Below are 21,220 nucleotides of genomic sequence, written 5' to 3'. Positions count from 1 at the left end.
CTCTCTCTCTCTCTCTCTCTCATAGTGTTTGTTAGTCAGAAATGTCAGAAAGATGCGGAGGGATTTAGGTGAAATTTTTTGGAATGGTTGGGTTGTGGGCTAAGGAAGGGTGTGTTAGATTTTGAGGCGAATCCGAATTCAGATTCGGACCCGGGAATCTGTTTAAGGTATTAGCAGAGGTATCTGGTAACCGAGAGCGTATATCAGGCATTTCCGGGGTGGATTTATTAACTTTTTTCTGGTGGGGCGAGCTGGAATATTTTTTTTTTATTTTTGTCAGTTTTTTCATATGTCTGTTTCTTGCTTTCAAGACCAGAGTTGTGTGTGTGTGTGTGTGTGTGTGTGTGTCTGTCTAGAGTGCGTATATCAGGCATTTCCGGGGAGTATTTATAAGCTTTTTTTCTGTTGGGGCGAGATGGATTAATTTTTTTTTTGTTGTAATTTTTTTCCACATATCCTGCTGCTTTCTATCAAAACCCTTGTGTGTGTGTGTGTGTGTGTGTGTGTGTGTGTGTGTGTGTGTGTGTGTGTGTGAAACTGTCTGTCTGTCTATCTGTAATTAAGTACTAAAAGTATTATTCTGGTACTTTTAAAAGAAAATACCTAACCTTAGACGTGAAACTCGGGCGTACCTTTGGTATGTAGGAAGTCGACTGGGTACTTCGTACCCTGGAAGTGCTAGACAGTCCATCTTGGCACTCCAGGGTGGGTATGCCCAAGGAGCAAAAATAACTTGCTTGCACACCATTAACTCTAATAACAAAAACAACCAGGAGGGTATATATATATATATATATATATATATATATATATATATATATATATATATATATATATATATATATATATATATATATATATATCAGCTTCTTCGTAGAGGGTAGCTTCCAAAAACAGAAATGGACAAATAGGTGAATCGTTGCTGGACAGAATAACAAGTGTGATTGCGAGTGATCTCGGTATTGTGTGCTCTTGGGAGCCAACCCTTGTTTACGGAAACAGCTGAACGTTAAAGAAATAAAAAAAAAAAAAGATATACGTGCATCCATCCACATATATATAACTTCTTCATCCGTGTAAATGTGTGCATCTCACCTCATTCTGTATTTACGTGAAGGATGAACGAACCCATGGATTAAGATTAAGGCGAATAAAGACTCAAAACAAAGATAGGGAAAGAGAAAGAAAGAGAGAGACAACGACGTACAATATGCGGTCCCGCCTGATCGCACCTCTGTGCATCGCGGGGGCTCTCGTCCTCCTGGGGGCGCTGGCCCCCTCTGCCGAAGCCCAGCGGCCCCGGCATCAGCAGAGGCGTCAGGAAGGGCGGCGCCCCCCGGGGAGGGGCAGAGGCCGGCAGACCACTCCTGCCCCTTCACAGATATTCATCCACGAAGACTCTGCCTCCTGTAAGTCTAGGTTTGGAAACCTTTCTGATTTGTGTTGATGTTTAGTTTTGTGTTTTTTGCTTATATTATCTCTCTCTCATTATTGTTATTTTTTCGGATCCTAATATGGTTTTTATAATGTCTCATCTACTGTTTTTTTTAGGAGATTTATTCAGAAAGTGACGTTAGGATTCATACTAATTTGTTACCAGAGGTTGGTTGCGTATCTAGCAATAAGTCATTGGGTTTTGGGAGAGATAGGAATGTAACTTATGGAGAGAAGGAACCTGTTTTGGAGGAAGGTTTACATAGCTTTGATGGAGGTTTGCAGTGCATGAACACTTTTTTTTATTATTACATCTAGCAACAAAGTTGGAAGAGGATACATATCTAGCGTTGTTTGTGTATTGGATAGTCTGTCCGTTAGCAGTGTTTTGCAGAAAGTTATGCCTTGATTTTTATGAAAGTTTTACCTGAGGTAGGCTGCATGACCTACAACAGGTGATTCAATTTTGAGAGAATTAGAAATGCAAGTTTTGGGAGAGAGGGGACCTAGGTTGCTCGCTCTCTCTCTCTCTCTCTCTCTCTCTCTCTCTCTCTCTCTCTCTCTCTCTCTCTCTCTCTGGGGCTCCCAACGACAGTAGCGGCCCAGAGCCTCAATAAACTTCATACCCTTATTTATTGGTCACATCACTTCATTTTATTTATTAATCATTTCCTTCATGAATTCATAACTTTAACATAATTTATTTTCTCTCCATTACGGCGCTGAATGGCCTTCTTGGCCCCAGTGCCTGGGCTTTTGCCCTAAATATCATACATCCATCCATCCATTCATCCATCCATCCATATGGGATGTCGAGAACGGTCCTGAATAAGCCCCAGAAGGATGAAAAATCCAATATATTGGTTTTAAATTTACAATGGATTAACTTTATAATCTAACTCCATACACCTTTTCAAGCATGTACAAAAACCTATCCTACAAATGTATACATATATTCATACTACTATTGTTAGGCTTCGACAAGACGGGATGGTTTAGATTCCATATCGTTTTAATGTCCAAAGTACAAGCTTTTCGAAGACATACAGTCTTTTCATCAGGTACCTGATGAAGAAGACCGTAAGCAATTTGTCAGTTAAAGAGTCTGGAATCTAAACCATCCCGTCTTATTGAAGCCTAAGTGAAGTTGCGTGACTATTTGGTAAATAAATCCATCTATCACTTCCTCTCAAACGTACACCTATGTATAAAAAAAAAATCATTCTAGCATGCCTGCCTTATACATACCCAATACTCACGGCCGATAATACCCAGGGTGACACGGGGCACAGACACTCCTCAGTTTTATGTCACGTGCTGATGACAAGGTATAATTTCAGAGCTGGGCGACGTCGCTCTCTTGTCGATGAGCCAAGAACTATATCGAGCCAATTTTAGCCTTTTTTTCTGTCGAGCTCTTTTGGGGCTGCCGGCGTCTGTGGCTGCTGCAGCTGTCGACTGACTATTCCGTATGGGTCGTGGGGGTGAAAGGCCCATATACCTCGTGAAAAAGCCACATAGTTCAACTTTCTTGTTGGTGGTGAGTTATGTGGGCTAAGAGGTTATTGTTTTTATTATGGAGCTGTTGACATTGTTTCTGAAAAGAAACCTGTTGTTCCGGCTTTGTCTGTCCGTCCAAACCTTTTTCTGTCCGCCCTCAGATCTTAAAAACTACTGAGGCTAGAGGGCTGCAAGTTGGTATGTTGATCATCCACGCTGCAGTCATCAAACATATCAAATTGCAGCCCTCTAGCCTCAGTAGTTTTTATCTTATTTAAGGTTAAAGTTAGCCATAATCGTGCTTCTGGCAACGATGTAGGCTATGCCACCACCGGGCCGTGGTTAAAGTTTCATGGGTCGCAGCTCATACAGCATTATACCGAGACCACCGAGAGTTAGATCTGTTTTCGGTGGCCTTGATTATACGCTGTACCGGCTGTACAGGAAACTCGATTGCGCCGAAGAAACTTCCGCGCATTGTTTACTTTATTATTATTATTATTTAAATGCAGACTATAGTGATGGTTCTGTTACTACTATTGCTACTGGGCGGGTATATGTAAAGATAGTGGGTGTTTTTTTATTAAAACACTCAGAGTCTGCATACCCTCGTCGACTCCTCAGAAATAATCCTAGATTCACATCCGGACCCGTATCCGAATTCATGTCAAAATCATACTATTATCTCTTAGGCCATAGTCCATCGCTCCGTAAAATTTAATCGAATTTCATCCGTAACTTTTTGAGATATGAACAGACAAAGCCAACAGACATGACACAGGAATCTACATAAACACTGACACAAAACGCCCCGCACTAAGGTAGTGCCGTCAGTGCATCTCATGCGGTGCACTGTAGGCATTACTCAAGGTTCTTTGCAGCGTGCCTTCGGCCCCAGGCTGCAACCCCTTACATTCCTTTTACTGTACCTCCGTTCATATCCTCTTTATTCCATCTTACTTTCCACCCTCTCCTAACAGTTGATTCATTGTGCAACTGCAAGGTTTTCCTCCTGTTACACCTTTCAAACCTTTTTTACTGTCAGTTCCTTTTGTGAATGAGCTCATAGGTCCCAGCGCTTGGCCTTTGGTCCAAATTCTATACTCTGTTCTATTCGGATACAAAACACAACAAAAATCGAAAATAAATCATAGTCTTCTCCCCTCCGCCTGCCCACCCAGATGAATCAACGCGGGATGCTTCCAACGCCTTCTTAGGAGGGCTTGGCCTTTTTAACCGCGGCTGTGCGCCCTCATTTTCATAAATTTATAAAAAAGGGGAGAGAGAGAGAGAGAGAGAGAGAGAGAGAGAGAGAGAGAGAGAGAGAGAGAGAGAGAATGTATGAATTTCATTATTTATCCCTTTTTAAGGTACGATGGTCCAGTGAAAATCATTTCTCTCTCTCTCTCTCTCTCTCTCTCTCTCTCTCTCTCTCTCTCTCTCTCTCTCGCTCGCCACCTGTGATATCAGGCTTCCACAGAGGGGTACAGGACCGTATGTGCTGACAGCATTCAACTTTCAGTAGTGGGTACCCATGCCAAGTTCTGACCGGACCCACCAACGCTCGTCGGCTTCCACGATCCGAGACCAGCTCAAGACCAGTTGTATTGCACAGCTTCCGTTTGCTGTAGGGGTGCAGGGAGTTGGTAAATCACCATTACCGGTGGGGTGAAGAAGATTTACGTAATTACAGCCAGTCATTAACCAGCAATTAACTGGAGGTAATTACGTAAAGGGCTTTATATTCATGAGGTTCAAGAAAGGTTGCAAAGATAACATTGCAGCATTGCAAATTGCCATTTTCTATCATCTCAGATATTCTGGTTTTGCTGTTTGTTTTTTAAGAAACATCTTTCTGCTGATATTCGTTCGTTTGTTGCGAAGTTTATTATTCACCTCATGATGCTGTTCTCTTCTTTATTCATATTTATAATTATGTATGATATGAATTTACTAATTCAACTTTGAGATGACAGTTCTCTGGAAGTCCTTTGGATAAATCTAATATCTCGGGGCTCTCTGTACCAATGTTTAGCTCGAGAAAAGGAATTTGGATTATTCGGGGAACAAGCCTAAGTGAATAGCCACTGGACCACGGATGCCCTTCACCCCACACACACACAACAAAACATGCTTCTATACATCCTGAGAGAGGACGCACATAACTATATTTACCTCTGTGCTTTTATTTATTGTTTTGATATATATATATATATATATATATATATATATATATATATATATATATATATATAATATATATATATGTATACTGTATACATATATATATAAATTTTATGTATACTGTATATTATATATATGTTTGGATATATATAATTTATATAGTACGTATGTATATGCATATATGCATATACACATTATATAAATAAATGAATTATACATATATATACAAATACGCACACATATATACATATATATATATATATTTTTTTTGCTCACGGAGCAACGTTAAAAAAAGGCAAACTCCTCTCTTGCTCACCCGCGAGAGGAGAAGTAGGAGAAGGAGGAGAAGGAGAAGAAGGAGGACCCCCAAGCACACTCACTTACCTGTAATTACCTGGAGGTGGTGCAGGTATACCAGTCCGCTCACCTGTTACCTGTTTTCTATGAGTCACAGCCTTCTTATCGGTGTGAAACCTGCAAAGGTTTAGTGCTGGGTTATGTAAGGTTCTGAGTTTTATGTGTGTGTGTTTTATGTGTGTGTATATATATATATATATATATATATATATATATATATATGTATATATATATATATATATATATATATACATATACATACATATATGTATGTATGTATATATATATATATATATATATATATATATATATATATATATATATTTATTACTAACAGGACCTCATTCAAACTGGATGGTATCTAATGGGGCATTTATTCAGAAAAAGATACCATCCAGTTTGAATGAGGTCCTGTTAGTAATTCTACTAATGCACAGAACAATTGTGTATGTGATAATATATATAATATATATATATATATATATATATATATATATATATATATATATATATATATGTGTGTGTGTGTGTATGTGTTTGTTTGTGGGTTGACTCAGACACATACCCCGTGGGCACCTATCCTTCTGTTGGTTGAGGGATACAAAGCGGAAAAATAAATTATCCCAGGCAATCCTCAGCCCTGCCACTTTACTGAGTCTTTTCAGGTCTGATTAAACAAACAAATTGGACAGGAGAGAGAGGAGAGAGAGAGAGAGAGAGAGAGAGAGAGAGAGAGAGAGAGAGAGAGAGAGAGAGAGAGAGCACCCTGTTCACTAAGTAGAGAATGAGGGATAGAGGAAGGCTCTCACTTCATTCAACAAGAAATATTTACAAGAGAATGTTGTGATTTTGTTGTGTTTAAAACATTTCGTTAATAGATTGTTGTGATTTTGTTGTGTTCCAGACATCCATTAATAGATTTGCCATTGTGGCCTCAATTGCAACTTCGTTTCATACATTAAGTTTCTTTTTACATCCAACGTTCCTCCTTCAATTTGCATACATTCCTGCCCTCTCTTGTAGATTATAGAAAAAGCGTCCATTAATGTTTTGCTGCAGGTATCCAGTTTTAATTTTTATTAAAAAACACAGCAGAAAATCATAACAAAATCAGTTAAAACTTTTTTTCAGCGAGTTTGTTACAGTAGTCCTCGCGTTAGAAGAAAGTTCTGAAGTTTATACTTTGATGCAATAGACCTTAGCATTAGGTAATTTTATAATTATTGCTTATTACGATGGAAAAATAGTTGGTCATGAGAGCTTCTAGTGCAGAAGAATAATTCGATCAGGAAATTAAAGACTTTTTTTTCACAGCAGGCATGAATATGATGTGAATATTTTTCATGTATTTTTATACAATAGTCAAATCATTCTTTAAAAAACTTGGATGATACATTTGTTATCAGTGGGACGAAGATTTATGAAGTAAATTCGATGAAATAGGTTCTACACCGATTGTTATACCCGGAGTAACATAGATTCTCCTCTTCTTAGATATAATTTTAGAACGCCGGGACTGACCCTCCCTCTCGACCAGAGGTGCATTCTGGTCATTGCCTCCTGACCAGAAGTCCTTTACCTGGACTTCGCAAGAAAGGTCTCTAGTAAATTGAAGTTCTCCGAGGGAGAACGAGAGGGTATCATTATAATGATTATGAGCTGCAAGATGAGATAATTGATATTTAACCAGATGTCTTATATTCATTGTAGTACTTTTTTTTTAAAATCATAATGATTATCAGCTGAAAGATAGGATAATTGGTATTTAACCAGTTATCGTATGTTCATTGCAATACTTTTTTTTAATTATGATGATTATCAACTGCATGAGGAGATAATTGGTATTTAACCAATGATCTTATATTTATTGCAATGTACTTTTTAAAAATTATAATGATTATCAACTGCAAGATAAGATAATTGGTATTTAACCAATTATCTTATATTTATTGTAGTACTTTTTAAAATCATAATGATTACCAACTGCATGGTGGGATAATTGGTATTTAATAAATTATTATATTCATTGCAGTACCCTTTTTTTAAGTCGAATTATGCATAATTCATATCTCGGCGTCAGGTCATAGAGGTACCGGTCGGAGGTCATGGCAGCTCAGGTCATATTCCGGGAGTTGGGGGCGGGGGCGGGAGTTCCTAGTATTGAACGAATTATCATATAGTTAGTATTTAACCATTTATCTTAAATTCATTGTAGTGTGGTTTTTTTTTATCGAATTATTCTTAGTTCATATCTCGGCGTCAGCTCAGTGAAATGACCGGTTGCAGGTCATGACAACTCAGGTCATATTCCGGGTGGGCGGGGTGTGCTAGTATTTAACCAATTATCTTTTATGCATTGTAGCACTTTTTTTTTTTAAATCTGATTATGCACAATTCATATCTCGGCGTCAGGTCAGTGGAGTGACAACTCAGGTCATATTCCCCGGCGGGGTGGGGTGTTGTAGAGAAGGTGGGGGGAGGACCACATTATGTTTGGTTACACCTCCCCAAAAATCTGCCGTCTTACCTGGCCAAGACTGGCAAATATATAACCTTGCGGGCAGGGGTACCTGTTTTTCCCGGTGTATTAAAGAATACCTGTTTTGCTTCGTGGGCACAATATACCCTGTTTGTATTTGCTGTTTTGTTTACTGACTTTATTTATTTTTGTTGTTTTTGTGCAAGTCCTTTTTTTTTTATTACGGGGTAGATGGTAGATGCTTATTTTTGTTGTTTTTGTGCAAGCCCTTTTTTTCTTTTTAGTAATGGGGTAGATGGTTGATGCCTTACATGGGTAAAAGGAACAACTGTATTTTTACACTTTTTTTTTATAAAGATTTGCATATTTGAAATATTTTTTGGGGTTTATTCCTGATTTAAAATTATTTTATTTATATAAGTGAATATTCTTCATCTTACTCTTCATTTACTGTATATTATTATGAGGAATCAAAGCTCTCTCTCTCTCTCTCTCTCTCTCTCTCTCTCTCTCTCTCTCTCTCTGTATATTTTATGTATATAAATATATGTATATACATATATATATATATACAGATATATATACACATAAATATATATATATATTATATTTATGTATATATTTATATGTATGTATACTTATGTATGTACATACATGCACACATACACAAACACCTTATCCCAAACAAAGTAACAAGACGAAATTAGCAGCAGATGGCTAAGAGCTGTCTCGTGGGTTGACGTGACGGTTTAGAATCTTAACGATCCTCTTGTTGAACGCGTCCGCAGTTCAGGCCTCTTTCAGAATAAATAAGATTGTCTGCGCAGTGTGGGAGATGCCTTGTTTTTATATTGTTTATTTATTTATTTTTTTTTTATTCTTACTGGTGAATGTTTAAAGGTACAATTCTATTATTAATGATAGTCTTTTGTTTTTGTTCTTTTTAACAGTCGACGTAAGTATTCGTTCATAATTATTGATGAATGTTTAAAGGTACAATTCTATATTTAATGTCAGTCATTTGTTTTTTTATTCTTTTATTGCTCCTTGTTGAAGCAAACCGGTTTATGGACGTCAGGAGACTTTTTTTCTCATTCTGATTAAACACGTAGAATGTTGTTGAAGAACCTTTTTTGTTTACTGTTTATTCTTTGTCCGTTTCTATGCGTGTCTCTTTTTCGAGAAGGTATCTCTGGGATTAATAGGTAGATTTCCGGGAAATTTTGGGGAGGGGTCAGTTGTGGGTCAAGGAAACACTGATTAGATTTTGACGAACCTGCCCTCTTCCTTTCTCTCCACATGACCGAGCCATCTCAAGATACTCTGAGCCATCCTTTAACCTTTGCTAACTAGTCATCGCTCCTACGTATCGCTACATTAATCAACCTATCAAACCTTATCGTGCAGCATTTGCTGCACTACGCAGACATTTCATCACAGCAGCTTTAACGTTTATTCTTTCATTGACACTTCGCTTCCGTAAAGGAGAGGCGACTTAGCTAACAACCCAGTGATCACTGGGCTAAAACTCCAAGATTAACCGCTGCGAATACCTACACAAGAGGCTCATCAAACATTTCCATCTTTTATTTATCAAATTTATTTATTTATTTTTAGATGTATCCGGATGTGGATACATTACTTCGTTTAGAATTTGATTGTACTTCTTTGTACCCTGTCTGTTGTCAAACCAACAAACACACTTCACATGAAGTATATTAGGTTGGAAATTTATTTTTTGCTCTTTATTTTTTATTTAAACCAGTGATGTATCTCAGTTTTAGCCATGCATTAAAGAAATTACACACACACACACACACACACACACTCCTCAGGTCAGAGGGCACTCGCCATCAAGGTGGAAGGAAGCCCTTGATACGCTCCATAAGCAAATGTTCTTTGTGAATGAAATGCCCCTGAGGGAGAGGAGGAGAGGGTACCTTTGCAGAATGTACCTAGACGGTGTGGGCGTGGAGAGAGAGAGAGAGAGAGAGAGAGAGAGAGAGAGAGCGAGCTTGAGTCCTAATGGAAGGAAAGTTTGAAAGAGAACATTTATGGGTTGAACACGTTAAAGAGAGAGAGAGAGAGAGAGAGAGAGAGAGAGAGAGAGAGAGAGAGAGAGAGAGAGAGAGAGAGATAGCAATTAGAGCTTGAGTCCTAATGGAAGGAAAGTTTGAAAGAGAACATTTATGGGTTAAACACGTTAAAGAGAGAGAGAGAGAGAGGACCTCGATGTATGAAAATATTTTCGGAAACGCATTTTGTCTTTAAAATTCCTTAATAAAACGAGGAAGTTATTTTCATATAATTAAATTACTGTTTCGTTAAACAACTAGAGAAATAAGGACCTCAGAAGCCGCAGCCAAATCATCTACAATGCCTGAGGTTTGAGATCAGGGCACCAAAGGCTCTTAATGTCATGGGACCTTAAATACCTATCTATCTATCTTTCTGTCTATCTGTCATTCAATTTGCCATTGACTGTTTCCTCATGTTTTTCAGCGTCGACAAACAAAATATAATATCAGCCATTTAAATTTTACTTTACGGTCCCTTACTAATTTTGGACAAAATGGTTGTCATTGTGAGAGGGATATTTTTAATCAATGTTTTCTCTTCCTAAAGTTGAGATTTTTCCCCGGCTCGATGTCAGTCTCTTTCCCCCTCTTATGTCAAGCTTTGGAACTTTCTATCCTGCTTCCGTTTTCCCAGACTGATCTTCCGGTCTTACTTCTTCCTTCCCGCTTCTTTTTCTTGTTTCTTCCGGGCCTGGGCGTGATGAGGGCTCTGGGTTCCTGGTCGCATTTATCAATTTTTAAAAAATTAATTGCTCATTTTTCTGTCTATTAAAATAAAGTGCTTTGACAGAGAATTTTTAGCGTGGATGACCAACCTTATCGTAACACCAGTTTATTCAAGAACTGAATCTTTTCTACAGTTCAGCTGGGGGACTGGTTCTGTTCTGTCCCTTTTTTAACAAACCATACATCCTTAGAATAGTCGATATTAAGACTCAGGATCCTTCCAAAAGTTTTCTGATCCTATGTGTAAATCTCATGTTTGTTGGTCCAGCTGTCACCCTTTTTTTGCTTTTTGTGGATGAGGGCCACTTATTTTGGTGTATCTTTTGGGTAACGCCTGTTCTTTGAGGTCCTTTTCTTATGGGACCACTCCTCTGAGACATCATTCTAGTGGGAGATGTGTATTCCTTGACGTCTTTCCAGTTAGGTGATGTCCATTCCCTTATGTTCATCTGGAAAGTGACATCTGTCTACCCCATTGTCACCTGACGTATTTTTGTTTGCTATTTTTTATAAATAATGTCAATTCGTACACGTCTTTTCACACGTGACATCATTCTGTGAGACCTTTCTAGCAGGTGACATCAATTCTTTTACGTCAGTTCAGAGGTCTGGTTAAACAAATCATTTATAACTAACTAACTAACCCTCTAGCAGGTGACATCAATTCTGGTACGTCATTGTAGCAGGTGACGTCAATTCTGGTACTCCATTGTAGCAGGTGACATCAATTCTTTTGCGTCCTTTTAGTAGGTGACATCAATATTCTGGTACGCTATTGTAGCAGGTGACATCAGTTCTGGTACGCCATTGTAGCAGGTGACATCAATTCTGGTACGGCATTGTAGCAGGTGACATCAATACTGGTACACCATTGTAGTAGGTGATATAGTTTCTAAATTCATCCTGGTTGATGTCATCAATTCTAATGCGCTCTTGTAGCTAGTGACATCTGTTCTATTATGACTTCATGCATGATTTCAGTTGGAAATATCTTTAGTCTGTGACATCTAAAACTTTGTAGATCGTGACATCTCTTATGTCTTTCTAAGTATGACTTCAGTTAATAATATCTTTAGTATGCGACATCTAAATCCTTGTGTCTTTCTGTTTAGTGACATCAATGCCCCTACTTCGTTGTACAGTACCATCTGACATCAAATTTGCCATCTGTTCTCAAGATCATACTGTTGAATGACATCAATTACTCTCCATCCACTGACCAGCTGACATGAAATCTTTCACGTCAGGGAAGTTAAGAGATATAAAATCACTCTCTCTCTCTCTCTCTCTCTCTCTCTCTCTCTCTCTCTCTCTCTCTCTCTCTCTCTCTCCTCTCCTCCTCCTCCTCCTCCTCCTCCTCCTCCTCCTCCTCCTCCTCCTCCTCCTCCTCCTCCTCCTTCTTCTTCTTCTTCTTCTTTTTAAATCTGTTGTCACCTTGTCCCTCTGAACATCATAGCAAAAAGGGCGTTGCTGTATATAAACATCTGTAGGTGCAAGTCATCCCGTGGGAAGCTAGGAAACGAGAGAGAGAGAGAGAGAGAGAGAGAGAGAGAGAGAGAGAGAGAGAGAGAGAGAGAGGACGACTGACCGACTGGGCTATTGTCCTAATATGGAGGAGGCGTCGACGACTCTTCTCGTCTCCGACGGCCTCATGGTACTTCAGGTCCTGATATGCGGAGGTGGGGCACTGGGCACTGGATCAGCTGCTGCTGCTGCTATGGGGGCCTGGTGGACAATTTTAAAGAGAGAGAGAGAGAGAGAGAGAGAGAGAGAGAGAGAGAGAGAGAGAGAGAGAGAGAGGGAGAGAGAGAGAGAGAGAGAGAGAGAGAGAGAGCTGTTAGAGGGTGAAAGTTTGAAAGAGAGCATCTGTGGGTTGAACGCTTTGAGAAAGAAGAAGAAGAAGAAGAAGAAGAAGAAGAAGAAGAAGAAAAAAAGAAGAAAAAGAAGGAGAAGAGAGAGAGAGAGAGAGAGAGAGAGAGGAGGGGACAATTATAGGTCGAGTTCTAATGGACGGAAAGTTTGAAAAACCATTTGTGAGTTGCACACATTAATGATGAGAGAGAGAGAGAAAGATTGGAGGGGGGACGAGGGAGAGAGAGAGAGAGAGAGAGGGAGGGGGACGAGGGAGGGAGGGAGGGAGGAGAGAGAGAGCAATTAGAGGTTTGATTCTTATGGACTTAGATTATCAAAGAGAGTGTCTATGAGCTGAACACATTGATGAAGAGAGAGAGAGAGAGAGGGGGTTGGTGGTGGGGGAGCAATTAGAGCTCGAATTCTAATAGACGGAGAAGGTGAAAAGGAACATTTGTGAGTTGAAGACGTTGATGAAGAGAGAGAGAGAGATTATTTTTGGATACTGACGATCAGAGAGAAAGAAGAGAAACGGAGTAATTGAAGAGCTGAACCCTAATGGACAAAGAGAAAAACATACAGAGACAAAGTCTTGCTAACTTATTATTCAGACATATCCCAGATTAATGAATTGTGCTCGCCTTTTTTTTTCAAGGCGGGGTATGGATCTCAGGGGAGGTTGAGGGAGGGGAGGGGGTGGAGGGTCAAGTTTGCCCAAAAAGGGACACCGGTCCATCAGTGGCCTTCGGTAACATTAATATGCAAAAGAGACTGAGTGTCTCTCTGCAGTGGGACATCACCCATTGCTCATTGAATGCTTAAGAGACTATTTCTATTTTAAATACTAAGGGACCGGCAACCAAATGCTTTTATCTAGCCCAGGCCTGAAGGGAAGAAACGGAAGGTTTTATATATATATATATATATATATATATATATATATATATATATATATATATATATATATATATATATATATATATATATATATATATGGAGTTTATTTTATTGTTAAATTGGTACCTCTATGTTATTTGCTGATTTGTATATCTTCTTAAGATATGCAGAATATATACTTGATCTTTTGGATCATATTACAAATCTTTATGACTTTTTCTTGCTCAATAATTGCAGCTGTAATTGTCATCGTTAGTATGACAATCTTGGGGATTATTATTATTATTATTATTATTACAGTCCATAGTAATAGACTGATAGGCTTCGAAACAATAAAATTAACAGTACTAGTCAGGACATTTTCAGATGAGAAAATCTAAGATATAACACCCCAGATGATACTCTTCATTTGACGAAATTGAACCTTTATCTGTTTTTAGCATGTATAGCACGAGCCCTCTTTAGGCGTATTTATTCGTAGGTTAATGAGTCTTTATATATTGCACTGTATATAAGCAAGACTTTTGAACCGATAAGCTCATTCGCAATTAGCGGAGGGGGGGGGGGGTTATGCACTCTCCGACCGCTTTTTCCCAAATTTCACTCGACCCTGTCAAAGGTCCATTTTACCTTTTCGAAGTCTTCTTCGTGCCTGGACTACAAAAAGGCCTAAGATTACCATTTTTGGTATTTCAAAGCTTTCTCTTTATAATTTTCAAAGCTTCCTCTTTATAATTTTCAAAGCTTCCTCTTTATAATTTTCAAAGCTTCCTCTTTATAATTTTCAAAGCTTCCTCTTTATAATTTTCAAAAGCTTCCTCTTTATAATTTTCAAAGCTTCCTCTTTATAATTTTCAAAGCTTCTTCCTTATAATTTTCAAAGCTTCCTCTTTATAATTTTCAAAGCTTCCTCTTTATAATTTTCAAAGCTTCCTCTTTATAATTTTCAAAGCTTCCTCTTTATAATTTTCAAAGCTTCCTCTTTATAATTTTCAAAGCTTCTTCCTTATAATTTTCAAAGCTTCCTCTTTATAATTTTCAAAGCTTCCTCTTTATAATTTTCAGAGCTTCCTCTTTATAATTTTCAAAGCTTCCTCCTTATAATTTTCAAAGCTTCCTCCTTATAATTTTCAAAGCTTCCTCCTTATAATTTTCAAAGCTTCCTCTTTATAATTTTCAAAGCTTCCTCTTTATAATTTTCAAAGCTTTCTCCTTATAATTTTCAGAGCTTCCTCTTTATAATTTTCAAAGCTTCCTCTTTATATTTCCCACGCCTTCTTCATGCCTGGGCTACAAAAACGCCTTAGATTACCATTCCCTCGTCCTGTACACAGTCTAGACAAAGGAGAATCGGTTAAGAACCGTGGGAGGAATCCTTGATGCGAAATGCTAAAAAGAAAAAAAAAATAGGTCCTCTCGTCGCCACTCCGTCCAGCCATATTTGGGGCCGTTTTCTTCGTCAGGTGGTGCCCAGGCGTGCTCCGCCGGCGGCAGCAACGCCAGGAATGAAGCTTCGTATAGCTTTCGACGTGTGAAATCGGCACTCGAATTCTTTTTTTCCTTTATTTTTTATTATTTCCTTTAACTTCTTTCAGATGAACGCCTCATTTTTGGGAAGCTTGAATTTCCTTCTGGTCAGTAGCGTGTGTGTGGGTTTGTTCCATATGAATGGGCGGTTATCTCTTGATTAATAATAATAATAATAATAATAATAAAAAAATAATAATAATAATAATAATAATAATAATAATAATAATAATAATAATAATAATAATAATAATAATAATAATAATAATAATAACTTCCATGTGTAACTTGTACGTTTACTCATACTTATTCCATTCGATTTTGGACCTCTTAATGATCCACTGCCGTTTTGCACCAGACTACAAAATGCCAGTTTGCAGTCTGTACAATATAATGGTAGTGATTTTAATAATTATTTTCTTTTTATTCTTTTATTTGTTAACAATTCTTCCCACAAAGGTCCGATTGCAGTCTCCGTGAAATGGATACCCTTTATTTCAGCTAGTGTTTTCTTTTATTTGTTAATCCTGTCCACAGCGAACCATCTCTTTCACCCAGGCTTAGGACCGGCTTGGACAGAAAGCCCGGTAAATGAGTTATGTATGTGTGTCTGTCTGCCTATAAAGTATAGAGCTGGGTCCAGTCAGAAAACAAGATTAACCTTGTCTTCATTCAACCTCCTCTTTTATCTCAGCTCAAGACCGGCTTGTGCAGAAAGCCAGGTAAATGAGTTATGTATGTGTGTCTGTCTGTATAAAGTACAGAATTGGGTCCAGTCAGAAAACAAGATTAACTTTGTCTTCATTCAACCTCCTCTTTTATCTAAGCTTAAGACCGGCTTGTATAGAAAGTCCTGTGGCTGAATTTTATATATCTGTCTGTATAAAGTGAAAACTGGATCCTTTTATCTAAGCTTAAGACCGGCTTGTATAGAAAGTCCTGTGGCTGAATTTTATATGTCTGTCTGTATAAAGTGAAAACTGGATCCTTTTATCAAAGCTTAAGACCGGCTTGTATAGAGAGTCCTGTGGCTGAGTTTTATATGTCTGTCTGTATAAAGTGAAAACTGGATCCTTTTATCAAAGCTTAAGACCGGCTTGTATAGAAAGTTCTGCGGCTGAGTTTTATATGTCTGTAAAAAGCATAGAACTGTGTCCTGCCAAAAAAACAAGGTTAACCCTGTCTTCATCTAACCTCTCTTATCCAGGCTTGGGACCGGCTTGTATACAAAGTCCGGGCGCTGAGTTACATATGTGTCTGTAAAAAATATAAAATGTCCCTGTCCTGTGCAAGTCTGCCTATGATCGAGTGGCCTCAAGTTAAAAGAAAAACAAACAAAAAATGCGTCGAAGTTTCTTCGGCGCAATCGAGTTTTCTGTACAGCCGCTACAGCGTATAATCAAGACCACCGAAAATAGATCTATCTTTCGGAGGTCTCGGTATAATGCTGTATGAGCCGCGACCCATGTAACTTTAACCACGGCCCGGTGGTGGCCTACCCTATATTGTTGCCAGAAGCACGAGTATGGCTAACTTTAAACTTGATTAAAACAAAAACTACTGAGGCTGGAGGGCTGCAACTTGGTATGTTTGACGATTGGAGGGTGGATGATCAACATACCAATTTGCAGCCCTCTAGCCTCAGTAGTTTTTAAGATCTGAGGGCGGACAGAATAAAGTGCAGACGGACAGACAAAGCCGGCACAATAGTTTTCTTTTACAGAAAATTAAGAGAACAGTCAGAGCTATATACATTAGCATTCTAAGACTGCTAAATATGTCCTGGACTTCTTCACTGCGCTTCATACACTTCAACAAAAGACACGTCAACGCAACAAAAATAACGAAGCAATTAAATGTAGAAATAACTGGAAAGGAGAATAAGCTTGGGCCAAAGTATGACAAACTGGATCAGTCCATCTTTTATCTACTTGATAACTCTCAAGGTCATGAAATTTCACTTAAGTACCCCCACTGGGTTGTCTGAGCATCGACCCAGATGCCCAGTCACTGGATACTGAGTAGAAAATAGCTCGAAATTGATATAATTCGTGTATGAAATTATGTTATAATATTTGTATCAGCTAAAAGTGTAAGGAATTTGTTGTGCATTTAGCTGTGTATAACGTTGCCTGAATATGTCATGTTATTACACGTGTTTATATATATATATATATATATATATATATATATATATATATATATATATTATATTAATTCTGTCAGTTTATATATATATATATATATATATATATATATATATATATATATATATATATATATATATATATATATATATATATATATATATATATATATATATATATGAGGAGAGAGACAGTTTGATCTCTGAAATGTAGCCTTTATATTCCACATTTTTGTCATTTTTATGGACTCCTTATATTTGATATATATATATATATATATATATATATATATATATATATATATATATATATATATATATATATATATATATATATATATATATACAAAGACATATATATGTATGTGTGTATGTAGGCGTAGCGTATGTGCGCGCGCGCACATCGTATAGATGAATAGTTTGCACTTCATCTTATAGCTACGTAAGCCCATATCCCCCTAAAGACTTTAAACCACAGTAAGTGCAAATAGAGAGAGAGAGAGAGAGAGAGAGAGAGAGAGAGAGAGAGAGAGAGAGAGAGAGAGAGAGAGACCCCATTAACCCGCCGAATATGGCTTTGAAGAGGCGTCAGAAAGGATTGTCAAGTAATTCTTATCCTGCGATTCCTGTTAGACCAGTCAAGCCACCTGCTCTCTTGACCACTTTTAAGGCCGTGCGTTTTGTTTTCTTTTACTTGACTGTCATGATGGTGGTGATAGGAGAGCGCTTCTCTCTCTCTCTCTCTCTCTCTCTCTCTGTTACATATATACATATATATATATATATATATATATATATATATATATATATATATATATATATATATATATATATATAAAACTGTATATGTATATATAAATATACAGTATATGTTGTTATAATTATTATTGTTTTTTGTTGTTCTTTCCATTTAATTCGTATCTTACGTTGGATCCATAAGAGAAACATCACTGGAATACATAAAAGTTATGAATTACCTTGATACAGGTGAACAGGTGACTGCCCAGGTATGCTCAGGTAACGAACGAGAAATAGAAATGAGTGGTTGAGGGAAAGGGTTAGGTTGAAGAGAGCTAATGAAGAGAATAGAACAACTGATAGAAAAATGGGCAGAGTGGAGTAAATGGTAAGAAGCAGTTGATTAGATTCAGCTGGTACTCGAAGGTGTTGCCTTTGCAACGGCACCTCATGATGTCTTTGCGTTGTTTCCGCAGTTGTTCTCTTCTCTCGCATGTTTCTTCGTTTTTTGTTTTTGTTGTTTTTCATTCTACCTTCTTCTCTCTTTTTTCTAATGAGGATGTATGCATACACTCCTCTTAGCTTTTCAGGGAATGACAGGTTCTCAATCACTTTTTTTACAAGTCTCCTCAGAAGGCTTTTTCAGGTTCCTAGGTTTTATCTCTGGGTTCACCTACTGGCATCTTTTGTCATATTCCGGCATCTTGTTGCCAGAGTTAGGGTCACCAAGCTCCCAGTGCCGGTGGCAAAGTCACGCACATCCGTGTTTGTGACATCAACTCGACAACAAACGTTCGTTACTGCAATTTGACCCCAGTAGAGGAAAATATTGCAAAGAGGAAAAATTTGATGCAAAGGTGTGCTTGTGTTACACCACCTTTTGCAGAGTGCTTCATTTGCAGAGCGATCTTTTTGCAGGGTGCTTCATTTGAAGAGCGCTTTTTTTACAGAGTGCTTCGTTAGCAGTGCAGATCGCTCATTTTGCAGAGTTCTTTTACAGAGCGCTCCTTGAGCAGAGTACTCCTTTTATAGAGTGCTTCTTTTGCAGAGTGCTCCTTTTGCAGAGTTCTTCTCTTACAGTGTACTCCTTTTGCAGAGTGCTTCTTTTGCAGAGTTCTCCCTTTGCAGAGTGCTTCATTTATAGAGTTCTCATTTTGCAGAGTACTGCTTTCGCGGAGTGCTTCTTTTGCAGAGTGCTTGCTAGGAACAATCAGCTTCTTGCTTGGAAAGGCTGGGACGAGGAGACATCTCGTGAGTCCTGAACAAGCCGCCATTGTTATTTTCGAATAATCACACTTTGTATATAGACATCCTTCTTCAAACTTCTCTTCCTGTGTATGTTTACCAAACACATGTTTATGAACCTCGTGAATTGTTTATTTATTTTTGTATTTACTTGGCGGACAGAGTATAGGTTCACTGATGAAAAAACTGGGAGACTTATATTCGAATAAATTTTTCGTCATTTTCGAGTTGCGTGGACTTAGTTGTGCAGAGGCGTAAAGGGTGATTGTGCTAGGCGATCTGAATGTAAAACTATCGAAAGAAAGTTCCACACTACCTTTTTTTATTTAATATCTTTACAATTAAATGCAATGTCTATACATTTACTCATTTTTCTGTGCGTAATGACAGCAGTCTACAGGTAAATAAACTTAAGCTACAGAATTACATATTCATAATACACAACTTTTTCTGCGTTATGATGATTATGTTATTTGCACAATGTATATACATACAGTATGACTTTTTATCACATCACCGTGATTCATATACAAGCATTAAGCTACAAACGTCCTTTAATATCCAATTCGCTCCGAGGTAGAGGGAATTGGATATTAAAGGACGTTTGTAACAAATGCTCATATATATATATATATATATATATATATATATATATATATATATATATATATATATATATATATATATATATATATATATATATATATATATATATATATATATATCGTGTTTATATACTGATGCATTTATATATGCTCTGATACTTTCAGAAATTAAACAATCTTTTATTTAAGCATATCATGAGCCTAAGTCCTACCTCTACCTCTGCTTTGAAATAGAACCTCCTCTCTGCCCATCACACCCCCTCAAAAATTTCCCCGAGACCTCCCCGAACCCCAAGCCTCACATCCCTCTGAAGTCGAAGACATTTCCCCTTCTGAGCCTCCTACAAGCGCTCGAAAAGAAAACAAAAGCCGCAGGAACATTCCTCCGTCTTGTTTTGGCCCCCGAAGGCATCGCCAGAGCCACATTCCTGCCTTTCGCCCAGCTGCACATTTGGCGACGGAATTACATTATTTTCTCGAGTTGAGAGCCATCTGTTGGTCACGCAAGGAACGAATGAGTACACACATTCGCCAACGAGAACAACACAAGTCCCACTGTCATAATCATCTCACAACTGGTACACGTGTACATAAATTTCTCTATGAGAAATAATTCAGCATATGTGTGTTTCTGACTTAAAGACGGCCGGACGGACTTGCAGATTTAATCCCCCAGTTAACCTGGCACTGAATGGAACAAGGCAATAGAGATAAGTCATTAAATTGTTAGTGATGTCTGGGCATATTTTTTGGGAACTGTATTGAAGACTGTGCAGTCGAGTTGCTCTGCATTTCAGAGGGCTGTCATCATTCCTTTCACTGGGAGACTGTAAAATGGTCTTGCTGGCTGGATTATTGATGCTGATTTTGAGTAATTCGGAGGCGTTTGTTAGTTTGGATGGTCTGACTCGAAAGTTTTGGGTTATTTCTCTCTCTCTCTCTCTCTCTCTCTCTCTCTCTCTCTCTCTCTCTCTCTCTCTCTCTCACATACATACATTCTTATATATATACATACATATATATATATATATATATATATATATATATATATATATATATATATATATATATATATATATATATGTGTGTGTGTGTGTGTGTGTGTGTGCGTGTGTGTGTGTGTGTGTATGTGTGTTTGAATGCAACGATGCAACGGATTTCCGATTGTCATTACAGTTCATCACGACATCCAAGAGTCGCACACCGCAGACGGAAGGCAATATAATAATAATAATAATAATAATAATAATAATAATAATAATAATAATAATAATAATAACCATGCACGACCGCCCATATCCTGAAGCCTTGCTTTAGGGAACTCACAGCCCCGGAGACACAAGAACAGAAAGCAATTGTCTGGAGTATCGTTGCGTGTGATTTAGGGCTCATGAACGCCCACACATATTACCCCACCCCACCTCTGCAAAATACCCACATCTCTCTCTCTCTC

The 21,220-nt window shown here is 37.9% G+C and overlaps 1 protein-coding gene across 11 annotated transcripts in view; it reads left to right on the top strand.

Annotated features, from left to right (window-relative positions):
• The window catches only part of LanB2 (laminin subunit gamma-1), a 121,079-nt gene that overhangs the window by 77,487 nt on the left and 22,372 nt on the right, over positions 1–21,220 (top strand). For 7 of the 11 annotated variants that reach the window (XM_067125557.1, XM_067125560.1, XM_067125559.1 and 4 more), the window contains exon 2: positions 1,118–1,409. The exons of the other annotated variants lie outside the window; for them this stretch is intronic. In XM_067125557.1, the coding sequence (XP_066981658.1) occupies positions 1,211–1,409 (199 nt within the window). In that variant the 5' untranslated portion in view covers positions 1,118–1,210. The remainder of the gene's footprint in view (positions 1–1,117; positions 1,410–21,220) is intronic. 11 annotated transcript variants of the gene reach the window in all.

The sequence above is a fragment of the Macrobrachium rosenbergii genome, chromosome 23 (genome assembly GCF_040412425.1).
Source record: "Macrobrachium rosenbergii isolate ZJJX-2024 chromosome 23, ASM4041242v1, whole genome shotgun sequence".
Lineage (NCBI taxonomy): Eukaryota > Metazoa > Arthropoda > Malacostraca > Decapoda > Palaemonidae > Macrobrachium > Macrobrachium rosenbergii.
This window is presented reverse-complemented; position numbering and strand designations above follow the sequence as displayed.